The sequence below is a fragment of the Rhinopithecus bieti genome, unplaced genomic scaffold (assembly GCF_001698545.2).
Source record: "Rhinopithecus bieti isolate Rb0 unplaced genomic scaffold, ASM169854v2 scaffold_23303, whole genome shotgun sequence".
Lineage (NCBI taxonomy): Eukaryota > Metazoa > Chordata > Mammalia > Primates > Cercopithecidae > Rhinopithecus > Rhinopithecus bieti.
Window position 1 is genome coordinate 64,668 of NW_016810922.1, and position 17,761 is coordinate 82,428.

Consider the following 17,761-nt stretch of genomic DNA (forward strand, 5'->3'; position numbering starts at 1 on the left):
TGTCCTCAAAATGAGACACAAGTCTTTACGTGTAATTTCAGGTCTCTAGAAACCTACTCATGAATTCCAGTTTGAACTTCTACAGTAGAGATAGGACTGGCAAGAACAGGCTTTAGGTTTTATGGCTTTCTTCTTTGAAATATAAACTCTGCTATATTCCAATTTAGTGTGTTTGCTGTTTGTTGCCCTGTTTTACTCCATAAAGTATTTGTGGCTACAAAGACATTTTCAAGATGTACTTTTCTTTCTGTTCCTAGATTCATGGGGTGTCCTTACATGGAGATATCAATAACCTCTGGAACTATATATTATTAATACATCTTTTACTAATCATCAGTTGCTCATCACAATTTTCTGCTCTCCTTGGTACATTTAGTACCTCTGCTCTCCTAGTGACATTATTTTTTCGGCTACAAGTGCATTGATGCATTAGCATACAACTCTATTAGCACAAACTATTTAATGCAAAAGTCCTAAATGACAAAGAATTATTGTAAGAAATAGGAGAACTCTAGCTATTCAATGTTGCTGTAGTTTTATTATCACACAACTTAGAACTTAATTCTTAAATAATAACCAACATTTTATTCATCTTGTAACATTTGCTATGCAATGATAAAGCTCCTACCTTATTTTTTTTATCTTTTTACTTAAGAAGTGTAGAAGTTTCAGATGTAGAATGTTTGTAACTTATATGGCAAGTTTCATCTTGGATCTAGAAGGCAATACCTTCAGCTTTCAAACTTGCTTTGTAAATTGCCCATTCTTAGAAATGGTGGAAATATTTTATACCATCTGAATAGTAATGAACAATATTGCTCAGTGATTTATAACTCTAAGAGTTTTATAATTTGATTTATGAACAGCTCTCAAATTTTCCATTGGCAGTGCATACAACTATGAGTAAATTTTCTGGCCAGATGACTCAGTATTTTGCCGCATGACTAATCCCACACTCAGTGTGGAAACTATATAAATGAATTCTATTTGCTTGTGGATAATAAATGATTACTTTCCAAAAACTGTCTGCAAAGCATTATATAGCAAATGAATTCAATTATATTGATGTTTTTAAGCTCCTAAACCCAGCTGACTTTTTTGAAAAGTCTGTAATGTTCACACACACAAAAAGAACGCCCCTCTCACCCCCCTGGAATTATCATGGCTTCTGCAGTTTGGTAACCCGTAGAACAACAAAATCTAATTAGGCTCTACGATAGCTAAAATGTTAAAAGAACAATCTGAAATAATTCCATTTGCAATATTTTCTCAGTATACTTTTAAGTTATTTTAAAAGTTTTTATTATGGTAAAATAAAGCCCTTTACCAGGGAATATTTGCTGAAAATAATATTTGATATTACTGCAAGTTACAATTATTTTCCTTTCAAAATTCTAAATTTTTTTTCAAAAAATTTGTTTTCAAGAAGAAGGATAAAAGAAAATAGTAATCTATCCACATGATGGTTTCCCTGGTTCTGGTGGCTGGAAATCACCTCCAAATTTATTTTAGATGAAGTAGGTTCTTCCAGATGATATATCTCCTTTACCTTTTAATACAAGCACATGTAAAACACTTCACCTAGAAACAAGGAAGTTACCAGGCCAAAATCAGTATGCTTTATTTCTAATAATTTATTGCTAGAGCCATTCTTACCTAACCTTCTTATTTTCAAGGGGTAATATTTCAATGTAATGTCCTTGTGTGATTACCAACTGGGTAATTTACTCACTTCCATATAAATTGGTAATAATCACAGACAACCTAGGCTACATTCCAAGACATTCCTTATCTTTCCCTAAAAGTCATTATTCAGGTCTGAGTATTAGTAGCCAGATTTGATGGGGAAGAAACCATGGGCATGGAGCCATCCTAACTAGTCAGGCTCAATTTTAACTCTGCAGAGTCCAAAGCAACCTGAGACTAGAAAGACCAGTCCGTGGGAGGACTCAAGGTATTTTGAACAAATTACTAAATCACAAATCCCCAGGAGAATGTCCTCTTCTCCCCTCTCTTTAATGATTTCTCTCCCTCTTCTGGCTCCGTCTCCCAAATTCCCTAGAAACTTGTTCAAATATCCTTAGCCTGACAAAATAATCACCATTAGCCTTTATTCAGGATTTAATTGCTTTTCTACTTATCCCCTTTAGAGTTAAATTTCTGCAAAGATTGTAGACAACAACCCTCTCCTCTTTTCATCTCTCATTCCCTCTTCAACTCATTAATGTCTGGTTTTAGCCTCTCCTGCCATGCTGAATCAGTTCTCTGAAAGGTTTCCAGAGGTCTCCTAGTCACCAGTCCTCAGTCCTTGCCCTTCTTAGCCTCCCATTTGTGCATCTGTTCCAGAGAGCCACTAAATTGGAACACTCCCTACTTGGCTTCGACCACTTTGCTATCCTCCAGGCCACAAATGGAAGCTGTTTCCAAAGTTCTGATTCTGAGATGCTCTTTAGCATCTATTCCTTAGTCATTTCCTCTATTTCCATTAATTTCCATTACTCCAACTACAATGTTGGTGACTCCCTATCTGTTTTGGTTCTGACCTCTCCACATTTCCATGGGCTTGCTGGATATTTTCACACTGCTGTCCTTCTGACGCTTCCACCTCAGTGGGTCTAAAACACAGTTTTATCTTCTCCTTCCAAATTATTCCTCTACCCTAGCTCGAAACCTGAGTTATCTTCAGTTCCTCCCTTTTCTCAACTGGTTGCTACATAGCTTAGGGTGGAAACTTTTCTTCTTTCTGATGTTTCTTCCTGATCCATACATTAGGAACTTGTGCCACAACTTTCTGCCTCTAGGAAAGTACTGAGAAAGATGTTTCTGCCACCTTATTAAAGTACCTTACTCGCTGTGATCTTTCAGGAATGAAAAGAGTTAGTGATGGAAAACTCAGGAGGACCTACTAGCCTTTAGTGGGCAGGAGTGATGTATAAAATTCCCTTCTCACACATGGGCCTGTCTCTTGCTCACACATGCTGTGGGCCTTATGGAAGTGTCAGGCTTCCCTTTGCCTTTGGTGTTTATGCCGGAATATGAACAGGTTGGGTTCCTTCCTGCCCCAATGTTGGGGAGGTCTGTCATTTTTCAGCTGTGACTGGGTGGGCATGCTGAGTGAGGAAAAAGGAATAAGATGGCCCATTTTGACCTTGAGGCTAAGCTGTCTTCTTCAATCTGACTTTATCTTGAATAGAGTTAACACAATATTTTAATTTCCTTATGGTTCCTTGTGTCTATTCCCCATTTGGTTGAGACTCTAAACGGAAGAAAGGCTGTATAATGGACCATATTCTACATATGTGGTATCAAACTCTCTGAGCTATCTTTCCCAACTCTTTTGTTTTCTTTTGGGTGACAATGATAAATAAGTAAGTCAACAAATTATACATACTTTTCCATTATGAATTTTCATTTTTTTGTATGAAAGATTTGGCCATGTCTCTCCCCCTCTTATCCCTACCCTCAAACTTAACAATTCTTTTTGTGTGTGTGACTTTTATACAATGTCAATTATTCTTTTTTTTAAGCAAAAACCTACCAGGAAGGCAAGGTATAATTTCTACTAAATTAACTTCCAAAAAGCACTGCTTGGCTGATTTAGTAGTTACTGAATTCCACAATGCATTAGGCACCACGTAAACACACGGAAAGAAGCAATTAATAATATGTATGCTATTATTTGGAAAAAATGATAAATTAGCAACAAACAAACCAGAAAATAACAATGGAACTAAATACTAAATTATTTCAAGGATTTGGTTTGTTTATTATTAACATCTTTAAGACAATTGATGGAAAGAACAGAAATGAATGCATCTAAAAAGAAGTATCTGTAATCCTATTGCACGGCAGTTAAGCATTTGCCTGCCAAGAGAGATAAATGATGTTCTTGTGTGCACTTGAAACTTATAAATGGCTGCAGCAAGACGCAGGATGATAACAATTGTGCTAAAGTAATAGCTCAGAAAACCATAATAGCGATTTAGTTGCTTTTTGTTGTTAAAATATATAGCGTTTGGGGCAATTTGAATACTATGCTGTGTCTATGTCTTTGACATGTTTCTGTTCAAGGATATGTAGGCTATTTCAGCTCACTTACAAATTTCAGTCAATGAGAAGCATAAAGATGACCTTCCAAAATTCTGTTAGTTATTTCCCCCAATGTCTGCACACCATTAGTTCAGTTTTGTTGTTTAAAATTACTCCACCATGCCATTGTTGAGTCAATGAGGTGGAGAATTCTTCCTTTCCTGATGTGCCACACATTGCAAGCTCTCAGGATTTTCTTCAACAACCTCTGCATAATTGTTGAATACAGTTTCCCACTGCAGTGGGCTGCGGTATCAGGAAACCTTTAGCCATATGTACATGATGTAGTGCTACCTGTCACCCCCTCTGAGTACTAGAGACCCATGAAGCCTATCCTGGAATGCAGTGCAGCCTACATGCTGCCATTCAAAATTCCCACCTTAGGCAGTGTCTCCAAGCAAGGTTCCTTCTGAGTTCAATCCAAAACAACTGAATGAATGAGATGCAACATGTCAACAATTCGAATGTTTATTTTGTTTTAGGAAACCAGCTGTAAACAAAACGTATCTGTTGTTTTCCATGTTTATGAATCTGGCACTAAGAGACTGCATTAAGCAATACCTTTCTAGGTTTAATACTTACACACGGTAATGTGTTACTGGCCTTAAGGACATCAATGATTAAGCTTTTACGCAGAGCTGTACGGTTTTGTATAGTTGGAAAACAACGTGATTTTGAGATCACTACAAGCAAAGAAAACTTTTATTCCTCCCAATTATTTACCTACTTTTCAAAATTTTATAAATTTTTATGACACAATTTCTTCAGTCTATTAGGTATTCCAAAAAAGAGGCTAATACAGTTGTTATAAGAAACTCTGCAAATGCAGTCAAGTGTTACCTTGTCACTATAATTAAAGTTTTCTTATGCGAGTAAATGAAACCAACAATCCAGCCCCACACAGGGAAAGCCAGCATTGCCTTGGGGGCAGCAGAACGCGGCACAGCACCGCCCGCCAGGGCCGCAAGATGCCGCAGACTGACTGCTGCAGCAGCCGCTTCCTGGCCAGCTGGCCGTGGCCGTCCGCAGAAAGGCACACTGCAGCGCTCTAGCCATAGCTTCCGCGCTGGCATTGCATCAGTGTTAAATCCCCTGGCCACCAACTGACATATACTTTTTGCTGGTTAGGAAGAAACGTGGGGAGGGGACAAAAGGGAGACAGTGTGCCTGCAAGTGTGAGAGATCACTATTGCCTCACATTCCCTAAAAAATTTCTCCCCCGAATATTTATAAGCCAAGTCCCAACTTACTTCATCTGCCAGGTCCCTAAATCTGAAATCGCCTCGCCCTTCAAATGCACTAAATGAGTCAGGGTTTTTAGGGCAAACCCAGGGATACAAGAAGATCGAAAGTGCCTAATTCTTAGCTGCGAAATAAGTACCAAGTTTGGGGTGGAAGAGTTCACCTCTGCAGACCAGAGCGTACTACCCCCAGAGCGCTCCTAGTTTACAGAGGCTTGGAGAGGAGTGGGCCTCCCGTTCCTGGAGTATCCCAATTCCCAGGGAAGGCCCTTCCCGGCGCTCGCGCTTCAGCGTGCGAGGAACCCCCACAAGCAATAGCTCACCCGGCTGCATCCTTCAAAGCCCCAACCTCGGGGCGGGGCGCAGGGAGGTGGGAGGTGGGGGGTAGCACCGCCGGGAGGCTCCTGTCAGCGCCTCACGGTTTTCCCCCTGGCTCCTTGGCGCCCCCTGACGATGGGCTCCGCAGCTATTTGGCCAAGGCAGGCTGGATAAGCGGAAGCCCCGGGTGTCCGGGACGCTAGAGGCTCCCGGTCAATGCACCTGCGGACGGCGCGGACTGGCGGGCGGCCCCGCGGGGGGGCGCTGGGCTCTCAGGCCGGGCAGGCCGGGGCGCAGCCCAGCGGCCGCCGGCGAAACCGCCGGGAGCAGGCCATTCCGCGCGCCCGCGCATGAGCCGCAGCCCGGCCGTGATGTCATCAGCCGAGCCCCCGCCGCGGCGCCCCCTTTTCCCGCCCCCAGCAGGCTGCCGCGGCTGGCAGCCCGGCGCCGCGTCCCGCCCCCGAACCACGTGGGCCGCCCGCTTTCTGGATGCTGAGGTCGGCGGCGGCGCAGGACCCCGATGCGCGAGCCCGGGCGGCCGCGGCGGCCGGCGGCGCTGCTCCTCCCCACTCGCCGGCGTCCCCGGCGGGCTGCGACCGGGGGCCTGCGCACGGGACGGGGGCCGGGGCGCCTGGAGGGAGGGGAGAGGATCCCAAGTCGCGAGTCGCCAGGGCCTCGTCGCTGTCTGCTGGTACATGGCAAGCGCTCCCCGCAGCCCTGGAATCACTCGCGTAAGCGCGGCTGCGCGGGGTGCGCCAGGCCAATTGGCCTTGGGCGCGGGGCCGCGAGCGCCGGCATGACGCGCTGAGCCGCGCTCACCCGTGCCTGCCGTCCCGGCGTGCGCCCCGCGCGGGTGCCTGTGCCGCCGCCCTCCAGCCCCGCCGTCGAGTCGCCCCCGCCTCGCCCGCACCATGATCGCCGCGGCTTTCCTCGTCTTGCTGAGACCCTACAGCATCCAATGTGCCCTCTTCCTCTTGTTGCTTCTGCTGGGCACCATCGCCACCATCGTCTTCTTCTGCTGCTGGCACCGCAAGCTCCAGAAAGGGAGGCATCCGATGAAATCGGTCTTCTCGGGTCGTTCGAGAAGCCGAGGTAAGACACGCCGCGACGGGTTTCTGCGGCTACCAGGAACATTTAAGCCGATTTGGAGAGTGAAGCGCGGCTCCCTCAATTCTCCTCGGCTGCCCCTAGCCCCATCATTGCCCACTCCCCAGGCTGAGTACGTTTCTTTATTTAACGCCCCTTGCCCTTTTTGCCCTCACCTCCGCCCTGCAGTCTCCCAGGTTTGAATAACCACGGCGATGCAGAGGGCAGGGAGGGGAGAAACGAATTCAAATTTTCAGTCAGTTTGCTAAAGCCTTAAGGGTAATTTGAGGGTAGTCCGGGGCTGCGGCAGCCTTGCCTTCACCCGTCCTTCGCTGGAGCGTAGGGGTAAGAAAGTAAGGCATGGAAAGTTCGGGACTCCCCAACTCCCCCGGAACTTTCATGCAAACTTCTCGCGGAGAAATCACCTAGAGACCGATGGCCCCAGGACTCCTCCTCCTTCCCCCAGGGTGTCCCACCGAATTCCAGGCGTCTGCGATGTGCTTTCCCGACCCTGGTCTCCCAGGTAAGTCATGAATCACTTAGGTGAAGAACAAGGAGTTAAATGAAGTCTCATTTATCTCTTTTCTCTCCAGATGCTGTTTTGAGATCGCACCACTTTCGTTCTGAGGTAATTTATTTAGCGCGCACGCTCAAGGTCAGAAGAAGTTCTCTTTCCTGAGTACCAATATTAATTATATGCGTGTTAAGAAACCAGTAGGACACTGAATGACGAGCATGCTGTCCCCTAGCTGAAAGTGGCATGTTTCTTTTTAAGTGATTCCATATTAGTGCCCAGCGAACGGTTTTAGCAAATTTATGTAGTGGAGCTGTTGTACAAGAGGGGAAAAGGCAAACCCTAAAAGTGCTGCAGACCTTAAAAAACTTAGCCACAGGCTGGATGTCACTTGAGTTTACAGTTTGTATTTTGCTGGTGGAAGTGTTTTCTGGGTGCTGTCAGTTGACTCTGGTTGTTCATTGGGATAAACGAAGAGGTTAGTGCAGAACAGTTTGATCCATATGCATTTCATTTTCGATTTTCAAGTTTACATTTCTGTTCTCTCATAAAGCTCTCCATGTTTTAATGGGGACCATCTGATGATTTTTGCAAAGCGATGACGGTAGTGTGTGCTTAAATTAAATGCTTGTGCTAGTCTCCACTCTCGAAACGTGGACCGTCCCTCTAGGGCAATTAACTCCTAATCACTGCACCCAGGAACCAGCTCCACTGAAGAAACGCAAGTTCTCCCTGACCTAGGATTTCTTTAGGAGTTTTCAGGCCAACCTCCACTTATCCTAAGATAATTTCCCCTCTTTTTAGGAAAGTTGCACGCCGCCAGGCTTGGAAGTTGCTGCTTGGTGCAGTTTACTCATGTTGGCAAAGACTTCATAGTTAAACGCCCTCCATTTACCTGAAGTTATCTTACCTTTCATTTCATTAATTAGATATTTTATGCCACCCTAGATGTTTTATTGAGTTCTAGTTGCTTAAAAACTTTAACTGTATTTTTGCAATATCATTAAAATGTTGCATAAAGAGTAATTCTACTGCATATAGCCCTGGAGGGCGAGAACTCTATTCAATTTAGGATTCTTGAGAGGATAAGTTAACCAGTCAGGTAATCAGAGGTTCCGTTCCTGGCTTTACATTAACTAGCTGTGTGATATGTCTTGGTGCCTCGGTTTACCCAACTGTAAGATAGAGCCATTAGTATCTTGCAGGGTTATAGGAAGGTGGAGGAAATTACAAGAAACTGTGTAAAGAAGAATCCCGCTTAGCTCATAATAAGTATTCAGTATTTGGTAGCTATCATTATATTTTGTAAAATTGAATTTTGAAGTGTATAAAAATAAATGATAATGTTTGCAAATTTTCAAGTCTTTATTAAATTAATTAATTCAAGTTTATGGAAAACATAAAAAACCGGGACTATTGTAAAGCAACAGTTTTCAAATGGGAGATTAATTCAACAGAACAGCCCATTCAGATGTGATGAGAAGTAAATAATTGACAGAGTGCAAACACCAAAATACAGGATTTTGATTTTAAAAGGAGATAACCAGTTCCACACACATAAATGATAGAACCAGAATAATAATCCTGTTATGGATTATTATGCTAGCCATCAGATATTTCAGCTAAAGCACAAACAAAAAATGAGATACAACTATGTCTTGTTTAGTTATCTCTCAGTTGAATGTTTTTGTCCTGAGCTTGCATTTGGTTAGGAAAGCTGGGGGTAGTTGTTTAATGCCTTAACTCACTTCATAAGATTCCTGGTACAGTTTGACATCTTTGTGTGATATTTGCCTTGTTTACTAGACTGTGAGCTCTTTGAGGGCAGGACCATATATTTCTTGTGTAGGGCTGTATCCCCACTATTTGGCTCAGTGCCTTGTATACAGTGGGTTATTAATAAATATTTATTGAATGAATGGATGAAAAAAAATATCCTAGTGAGTGCTGGTTCCTGAAACTGGGCAAATAGAACTCAGAGTTGGGCAGAAAAGAAAAATGCACATTCTCAGGACATTGCTCAGAATTCAACATTTGCTAAATCTCAACTCTTACTGGATCTTTCCAGGCTTGTAAAAATTGCCCTGGAGTTTGTGCTAAAATGTTAAGTCACAAATTGAAACAAAATGGATTTGGTTTGATTTTGTTTCTGAAAATTTAAATGCATTATTAGTTTAGTTTGTTTATGGGCTACCCATCAGCAAGCTGTTTTGATAAACCACTCAAAGAATGCTATTTTATAAGTGAAAATTATGGGACTGTGTTGCAAAAGAATGTCATATTTCATTACTACGTTGCTTACACAAATGAAATATTTTCCCTTAAGGAAAATATAGGGAATATTTTTCCTTTCTCTTTTCTATCAAGATGCCATTTTCTGCAAGACTTTCTCTTTGAGAAATACCTCTGAATTTACTTGGATTTAAGCATATTTTAAAAAATAGATTTTGTGTAGCATAATGAATATTCTTGTTGCTTTTTAGTAGTAGCTGCTGCAAAATAATTATCCAAGAAAATATTTTGATTTCTGACAAATCATAGTCATATTGAACTAAGAATTTAGTACTTTCTATTTCTCCTTCCACTCTCAGTAAGCAGATAATTCACTTTCAGCATTTCTACCGTGTTCAAAGAAGGAAAATGAGTTTAGGATCTGCTGACTCACTTTGAACCACGAAAAAGCTTTGGGCCAGCCCTTGTACAGATGAAGAAGTTCAGTGAGCACTTTGATGCTTTACTTGGCAGAAGGTATTGCTTCTGATACCCACACGCCCAGGAAGGAGTCCAATTGCACAGGAAGTTTTAGCCGGTTCCTTTTCAGGTAGTCAGAGAAATACTCCTAGAGAAAAAAATCATGATACCAGAACTCAATTTGCTTTGGAGAAGTTCTGCAGTAGGGAAAAAAGCCACCTTCCTCATCTGAGGAGCTCCAGCTATTTTCTCCTCACTAAGTATATAGTAAACACATTTCTTCAGTTTCTTCCTCATGAAGCTAAAATAAATAATATGATGTTTATATGATGTTTTGGAACCATAACTGCCAACCCTTTTATTTTTACATAGTTGCAAACTTTACTAGCTTTTTAGTAGTCTTCTAAATGTTAATAAATAGCATATGAGAATGTGAAATTATTAATGCCACTAACAAGGCCTGACCAGCGTAACTTCAGTAATGGACAGAAATATGTGTTTTCTGTATCCTTATTAAACACTTACACAATGTTTTTGTTCTTGTTGTTCTAAACAGCTAATGAAGAGAAGTGATTTCACATTGATGTAGTAAGACAGTCTAGAAACCAAGTGTTCATTCTGGTTTCTAGAATCCTGTTATCTAAGAAGTGTACTTTTCCTGAGGATTTATAATGCTTTATGCTGTGAGTTTAAACAGTGATTACCTGTTACCTTAGATTCCTGTGGTGAAAGTCAGGCTGTGACAATCCTGATTTTAAGGAAATTTCAGAAAGTGATATGGGTAATTGAGGTACCATTAGATTATAAGAAAGAGTCTTGGGAGTACTTCAGTAGAATGGAGACTATTATAATGCCCTTTGAGAATATCCAGAGTGAATAGTGGTAAATAATCCCTATTCATGAGCTCAGTGGAATAAGGGAAGCCTTGTCTGACATAAGGAAGGAGAAGAGTGTGTTCTATATCTACCAGTTTTTGAGTAAATATCTCCATTTCCTGTTTCAGGCAAAGAAAACAAAAGAGTTAAGCAGTTCCCAAAGAGTCACATAACAAGATAAGGACTGAATAACACAAGAATTATCTGGCTACATATTATCTGTCCTGTGGTGTTGAATCATGCCACTCACAGCCCAGAGAATCATAGCCCAAAATTTTCGCTGAAAGAAATTGAGTTTTTAGTTGACATTTCTTACAATACTGAATTGGCAAATCATTTAGTTTTTTCCAGTGATTATGTAAGTTATCCTAAATGAAACAATGGTCCACCTAAGCCTTGTTGTCCTCATTATGTTCCTCAAGTGTCCCTGTACCAAATCATTGGAGAATGGTCAGCAAAATAACCACATTTCACAGCATCTCATTAAATTTTCATCTTTCATTAAGAATTACCTAATTTAGTGGATTAGGGAAAGTGATAGTTTATTATTGAGCAATCCTTTATAATTAGGTTATCTTTATAAATAAGTTATTTGTCTAGAGTTACAATTTAGGTCTAAATTAATTTATACTAATTAAGTCAGCCATAAGTTGTAAGTGTGCACATGATGTAGTATTCATTGAGTGTCACCCAATTATTTTTCAAATAAACACATTTATTTTCTCTTTCTCTCCAAAGTACTATGCTAGACAATAGGGCTAACAAAGGGTTGGAGATGGAGCCCCTGCCCTTGACAGTTCCTCCTAGGTCACTCCCAATATCGGTGCTGAAATTTTATAGTTACTGGTTTTTTTCTGTTATGCTAACTGAACTGCTGTGCCGTTTCCAACTATGAATCACAAATGTGATGAGAGCATCGGAAGCTGCTGTGTAGAAGTGTACAGCCAATACATATGTAAAAAAGACAAATTAATCCTATTCACAGAGTTTATCATACCAGAGTCAACACTATCGTATAATTAACCCTGACTTTAGCTACTTGGTGACAAAACAGAAAAACAAAACAAAACAACAAAAACAAAAAACAAAAAAAAACTCCCACTTTTTTTCATGCATCCAAGCCAATTAAATTCATCTAGATTAGAATTGAAACAAAATATTTTCCAGAGAAGTTTGCATCTTTATGTAGTCTTAAGGCTCAAGAATGACTCTCTTTGAGATCTGGATGGCAAAATAGAACTAGAGTAATAACAATAATTATTGGCATAATGTAAGGATTGTAAGAATAGGAGTTCAAAATTCTGGTTTTGGGTTCTAGCTCTGCCACGAACTAACTGTGTCACCTTGGTCAAGTCTCTTTTGTCGTTGAGACTTAGGTTTTTGTATTTTGACTGGTAATGTGAGAATGATCTCTGAGCCCCTTCCAGAAGTAATAGGCCAAGTATCTACTACATACAAAGTGTCATGCTGTAAAGGCACCATGAAAACGTGATTCCTGTCTTCTAGGTGCTTAAGGCAGGTAAATAAAAAAGCATCATTAGCATAAATACCAAGTAACAAATTATGTATAGAAAAGAAATGATTGGAATAGTTCTGGTGAAATGGTTGCTTCTAGCTCAAGTGATTAGAGAAGCCTTCCAAGAGGAGTGATATTTATGCTGAAGCCTTAAGGTTATATGGTAAGTACAGTAGTCCCCTCTTTGTGGTTTTGCTTTCCATGCTTTCAGTTACCCATGGCCGACTGTTGTCTGAAAATAGTAAGTGGAAAATTACAGAAATAAATGATTCATAAGTTTGAAATTGCGTGCCATTCTGAGTAGCACGATGGAACCCTGAGCTGCCCTTCTCCAATCCCACTTTGTCCTTCCCAACATGTGAATCATCCCTTTGTCTAGCAAATCCGTACTTTATACTCTGACCATCTCAGTTATCAGGTTTACTGTCAACTGTATTGCCATGCTTGTGTTCAAGTCACCCTTGTTTTACTTAATAATGGCCCCATAGTGCAAGAGTAGTGATGCTGGCAATTCAGATATGCCAAAGAGAAGCCATAAAATGCTTCCTTAAAGTGAAAAGGTAAAACTTCTTGACTTAGTAAGGAAAGGAAAAAAAAAATCGTATGCTGAAGCTTCAAAGATATGCCACAAGAATGAATCCTCTATCTGTGAAATTGTGAAGAAGGAAAAAGAAATTCATGATAGTTTTGCTGTCACACTTTAATCTCTAAAAGTTATGGCCATAGTGCATGATAAGTGCTTAGTTAAGATGGAAAAGACATTAAATATGTGGGTGGAAGACATGAATAGAAAACATATTCTGATTGATGGCAATGTGTTGCATCAGATTTACATAATTAAATTACACTTTATCATAGGTATGTATATATAGGAAAAAAACATAGTATGTATAGGGTTTAGTACTATTCATGGTTTAAGGCATCCACTGGGGTCTTGGAATGGATCTGTGGTGGATAAGTGGGGCCTACTATACCTGAGTAGATTCAGAGACAGTGAGAGCAAAATCCCAGGTTGGTATAAGGGCATGAGAATAGATAAGATTTAGGAAAGCACATGCCTGTTTTCAGGGCTTGTTGTACACCAGTATGGTTAGAGAGAGGGACTCTTGAGATCGCATAAAGGAATATAGAGCTGGAAGTATACATAGGTGTCAGCTACAATAGAAATGATTTGTGTATACTACATGACAGTTAACAAAAGGCTTTGACATAGCATTATTTTATTTGAACACTTTAGGAGGGCACCTGCTATGAGTCCTCTTAAGAGAAGCAGGCTGGGTACAGTGGCTCACGCCTGTAATCCCAGAATTTTGGGAGGCCGAGGTGGGCCGATCCCAAGGTCAGGAGATGGAGAACATCCTGGTCAACATGGTGAAACCCTGTCTCTACTAAAATACAAAAATTAGCTGGGCGTGGTGGTGCATGCCTGTAGTCCTAACTACTCGGGAGGCTGACGCAGGGGAATCACTCGAACCTGGGAGGTGGAGGTTGCAGTGAGCCAAGATAGTGCCACTGCACTCTCGCCTGGCAACAGAGCAAGATTCTGTCTTAGGGAAAAAAAAAAAAAAAAAAGAGAGAAGCAAAAAAATCACCTTTTGATTTCTTTTCCAGCAACTATAACAAAACAACCCAATCACTCTTCTTTCACCCAGGGAGAACAAAGAGTTATGGCCTCTGCTGCAGAGGGCCTTGGAAAATGGCCAGTTGGGGGCCTTTCTGGTGACCCTGAGGCTGAGCTTTTGAAGGGTACCATGTTTCTGAGGTCCAAGGATCAGCATCATTGGGTTATATTCTGACTGCAGACACCATCTCTCCAGGGATTTATGGCAACCTGCTCATGTGTTTAGTGTGGTCATTACAAAGTTTAATACGAAGTATAATAAATTTGCAGGTAATTCATTATGTAAAAAGACCTTTTTATTGACTGAAATACATTAAAGTTTTTAAAAGTATTTGAAATGTATGTAGCAACTTTTCAACTTCTTCCTTTAAAATTTCTCCCCTAGTAATTATTCCTAAATGTTTACCCTCCTCTGAAGTCCTCAAGCCTACTCTCTCACCTTCAGCCAGTGACCTTTTATCTCCTGACTCACAAAGAGTATTAATGCATCAAGTAATAGCTCCTTAAACTTATTGCACCTAAGAACCAACTGGCATCTTAGCCTTCCTTCCCAGTCCAGTGAAAAATTCATCTGTTGTCCACACTGATATTTTATGCTTATGTTGTGAATTCTTTTCTGCCCATCTCTTGGGGGATATTCTATTAGTCATCCCCTCCTTCTTTATCCTCAATCGCTCCTTCTCTGCTGGCTCCTTTCCCTTACCTATAAACATCACATGTACTTCCTATTGGAAATAATAGCAACAGCCCAGAACCTCCCTATGCCACCAACTCTTCTCTTGACAAGAAAAGTTTCCTGAAAAAGCTTCATTACCTTCTATTCCTCACCTCTCATTTATTCCTCAACTTAATTTAATCTGGCTTCTGCTGCTACTATTTAGAACAACTCACACTTAGCTCACCAATTATTTCCAAATTGATAAATTGATTATTTTAGTCTTTAATTTAGTTGATCTATCCAGTATTCGATACTATTGGCCACTGATTCCTTCTTGATATTTCCTTCCTGGTTTCTAGACAACACCCTCTTAATCCCCTGCCCCTTTCTGGCCCTGGCTTTCTCTGTTTTTGCACTGAATCCTCTTCCTACTTACAACTTGACATTCCCTGTCTTAGGCCTACTTAAAAGAAGAAAACAGCTTTATTGAGATATAATTTACATACCATACAGTTCACCCATTTAAGTGTATAATTAAGTGGTTTTTAGTATGTTCACAAGGTTGTGCAACCATCATCATAATTTAGTTTTAGAACATTTTCATCACCCCCAAAATAGACCTATACCCATTAACAATTATTCCCTATTCCCCTCCCTCCTTCATCCTTTAACTCTAGGCAGCCACTAATCTTCTGTCTTTTTTAATTTTTAAATATGGAATGCCTCACAAATTTGTGTTTCAGTGTCATCCTTGTGCAGGGGCCATGCTAATCTCTGTATCTTTCCAATTTTAATATATGTGCTGCCCAACCGAGCACTACTTTCTGGCAATAGATTTGCTGGGCCTCATTTTTGCCTATTCAGATTTTACTTGTGGGATCTCACCATGCTCACTGTTTTAGTTTACCCCCATATCATGGTTACTCTGAAATCTATCAAATTTAGACCTCACTTTTGATCTCTAGGTTCAGAGTCACCTACTTTTTCCTCATTTTCCCATAGATGTCCCATTGGCATCTCAAACTGAACATGTCCAAAACTGAACTCATCAGTCCTTTACCACATCTTATGTACCTATATTGGAGAATGGCAATATTCTCACATCCAGTCCCCAAACCCCTGCAGTTTTTTAAACTAGGAATATAGAAGATAGAATAGACGGCTCCCTCATCCATCCTGCACCGTCTGTCTTCTCTTTTAAATGTCTCTGGACTCTGCCTTTCGTTGTATTCCCATTGCCGTTTATTTGGTTCAAGCCCTATCATAAACCTCTGGACTAGTCTCTCTGCATCCCCTTCCCCAGCCCATCAACACCAACTTAATAAAGATCATTTGAAAAGACAAATTAATTATTAAAACTTCTATAATTTATGAAGACATTCAGATTTAAGTAATAGAAAACCAAACTTAAAATGATTTATTAATAAACAGGGATTTCTATTCTCTCATAACAAGAAAGCTAGAGATGGCCACAGGCTTTGCTTGAGCAGTTCTACCATGTCCTTTTCGGTATATTTGGGATAATCTGGTCATTCCCTTGTGGTTGGAGAATGGTTGGCACAGTTACAGACATGGTGTCTAAATTCAAGGAAGGAAGGAGGGGAACAGGCAGAGCCAGCCATGGTTATTTATCAGAAAATCTGAATATTTGCCAGAAGACTTTTCAGTTAGATTTCTGTTTACCCTTCACTGGTCAGAACTGCCACAGGCCATCTGTCACTATAAAGGAGGCTTGGGATGTGAGGTTTTATCTTTCCTAGTATATGTAGTAGAGGTAGGCAAGGGAGAAAGAGTTGGGTAATGCATATTTCTCCCCTACTTAAAATCTTTCAGTAGCTTCCCACTTCTTTCAAGATCGCAAAGTTCATTCTTAGTATAATGTCAAAGGGTTCCTTGTACTGATGTCCTGCGATAGGTCGAATCTACCGTTTGTCCACACTTCTTATAATTCTTCAAATGGACCATGATCTTTTAGGATTATTGTTTTTGTCCATGTTATTTCCAACTAATAAAGTCTCTTTCTATTTCTTTCCTCTCTTTTCTCATACACCTCTAACAAAAACAAAAATACTCAAGCAAAAAAAGGGTAACTCTTGCTCTTTCTTGAAAGTCCAGTTCATAAGTTATCTCCTTAAGGAAACTTTCATGACTTCTGCCTCATAGTAACAATTTAGTTTTTTTTTTTTTTTTTTTTTTTTTTTTTTTTTGTTATTGTGAGACTCTTAACGGCAGTCTATAACCCCAGTTCTTAGTTTAGAATCTGACACATAGTGAAGCTCAGTAAATGTTGGATGAATGAATGAATATTTGAAGTTTTCTACAAGTCAGTTTCATTCTCAATTCTCATGAATTTGCCAGCTTCCCCAAATATCTGGTATCCCTCTTTTCCTTAAGGGGAAAGAGACAAATGCTTTTCATATTGTATCTTATTTTTTTATTTATTTGAGACAGGGTCTCTCTCTGTTGTCCAGGCTGGAGTACAGTGGCGTGATCTCAGCTCACTGCAACCTCTGCCTCCTGGGTTCAAGTGATTCTCCTACCTCAGCTGCCTGAGTAGCTGGGATTACAGGCGCTCACCACCATGCCCAGCTAATTTTTATATTTTTAGTAGAGACAAGATTTCACCACGTTGGCCAGGTTGGTCTAGAACTCCTGACCTCAGGTGATCCGCCTGCCTTGGTCTTCCAAAGTGCTGGGATTACATGAGTGAGACACTCTGCCTGGCCCCATATTTTATTTTAGACATATAGTTATACCTTACTTATGTCTTATCCTGTGTTTTGTTCACGGATACACAAATTCAGACACTTTAGAAAATGAATTGAAATTGGCTGGGTGCGGTGACTCATGCCTGTAATCCCAGCACTTTGGGAGGCCGAGGTGGGCAGATCACCTGAGGTTGGGAGTACGAGATCAGCCTGACCAACATAGAGAAACCCCGTCTCTACTAAAAATACAAAATTAGCCAGGTGTGGTGGCGGGCCCCTGTAATCCCAGCTACTCGGGATCTGAGGTGGGAGAATCGCTTGAGCCTGGGAGATGGAGGTTATGGTGAGCTGAGGTCATGCCATTGAACTCCAGCCTGGGCAACAAGAGTGAAACTCCGTCTCAAAAAAAAAGAAAATGAGTTGAAAATATCCCTGTTTTTTTTT

General features: G+C 40.8%; 2 protein-coding genes across 2 annotated transcripts in view; one reads left to right on the plus strand and one right to left on the minus strand.

Moving 5' to 3' along the window:
* The window catches only part of LOC108542952 (BEN domain-containing protein 6-like), a gene marked incomplete at its 3' end in the record, with an annotated part of 70,393 nt that extends 64,473 nt beyond the window's left edge, over positions 1 to 5,920 (minus strand). The window contains 1 exon segment of the mRNA XM_017893231.1: positions 5,654 to 5,920.
* Positions 5,921 to 6,456: 536 nt separating this feature from the next.
* LOC108542958 (uncharacterized) overlaps positions 6,457 to 17,761 on the plus strand; it is a gene marked incomplete at its 5' end in the record, with an annotated part of 109,985 nt that continues 98,680 nt past the window's right edge. The window contains 3 exon segments of the mRNA XM_017893235.1: positions 6,457 to 6,711; positions 6,713 to 6,740; positions 7,328 to 7,362. Of these exon segments, the coding sequence (XP_017748724.1) occupies positions 6,457 to 6,711; positions 6,713 to 6,740; positions 7,328 to 7,362 (318 nt within the window).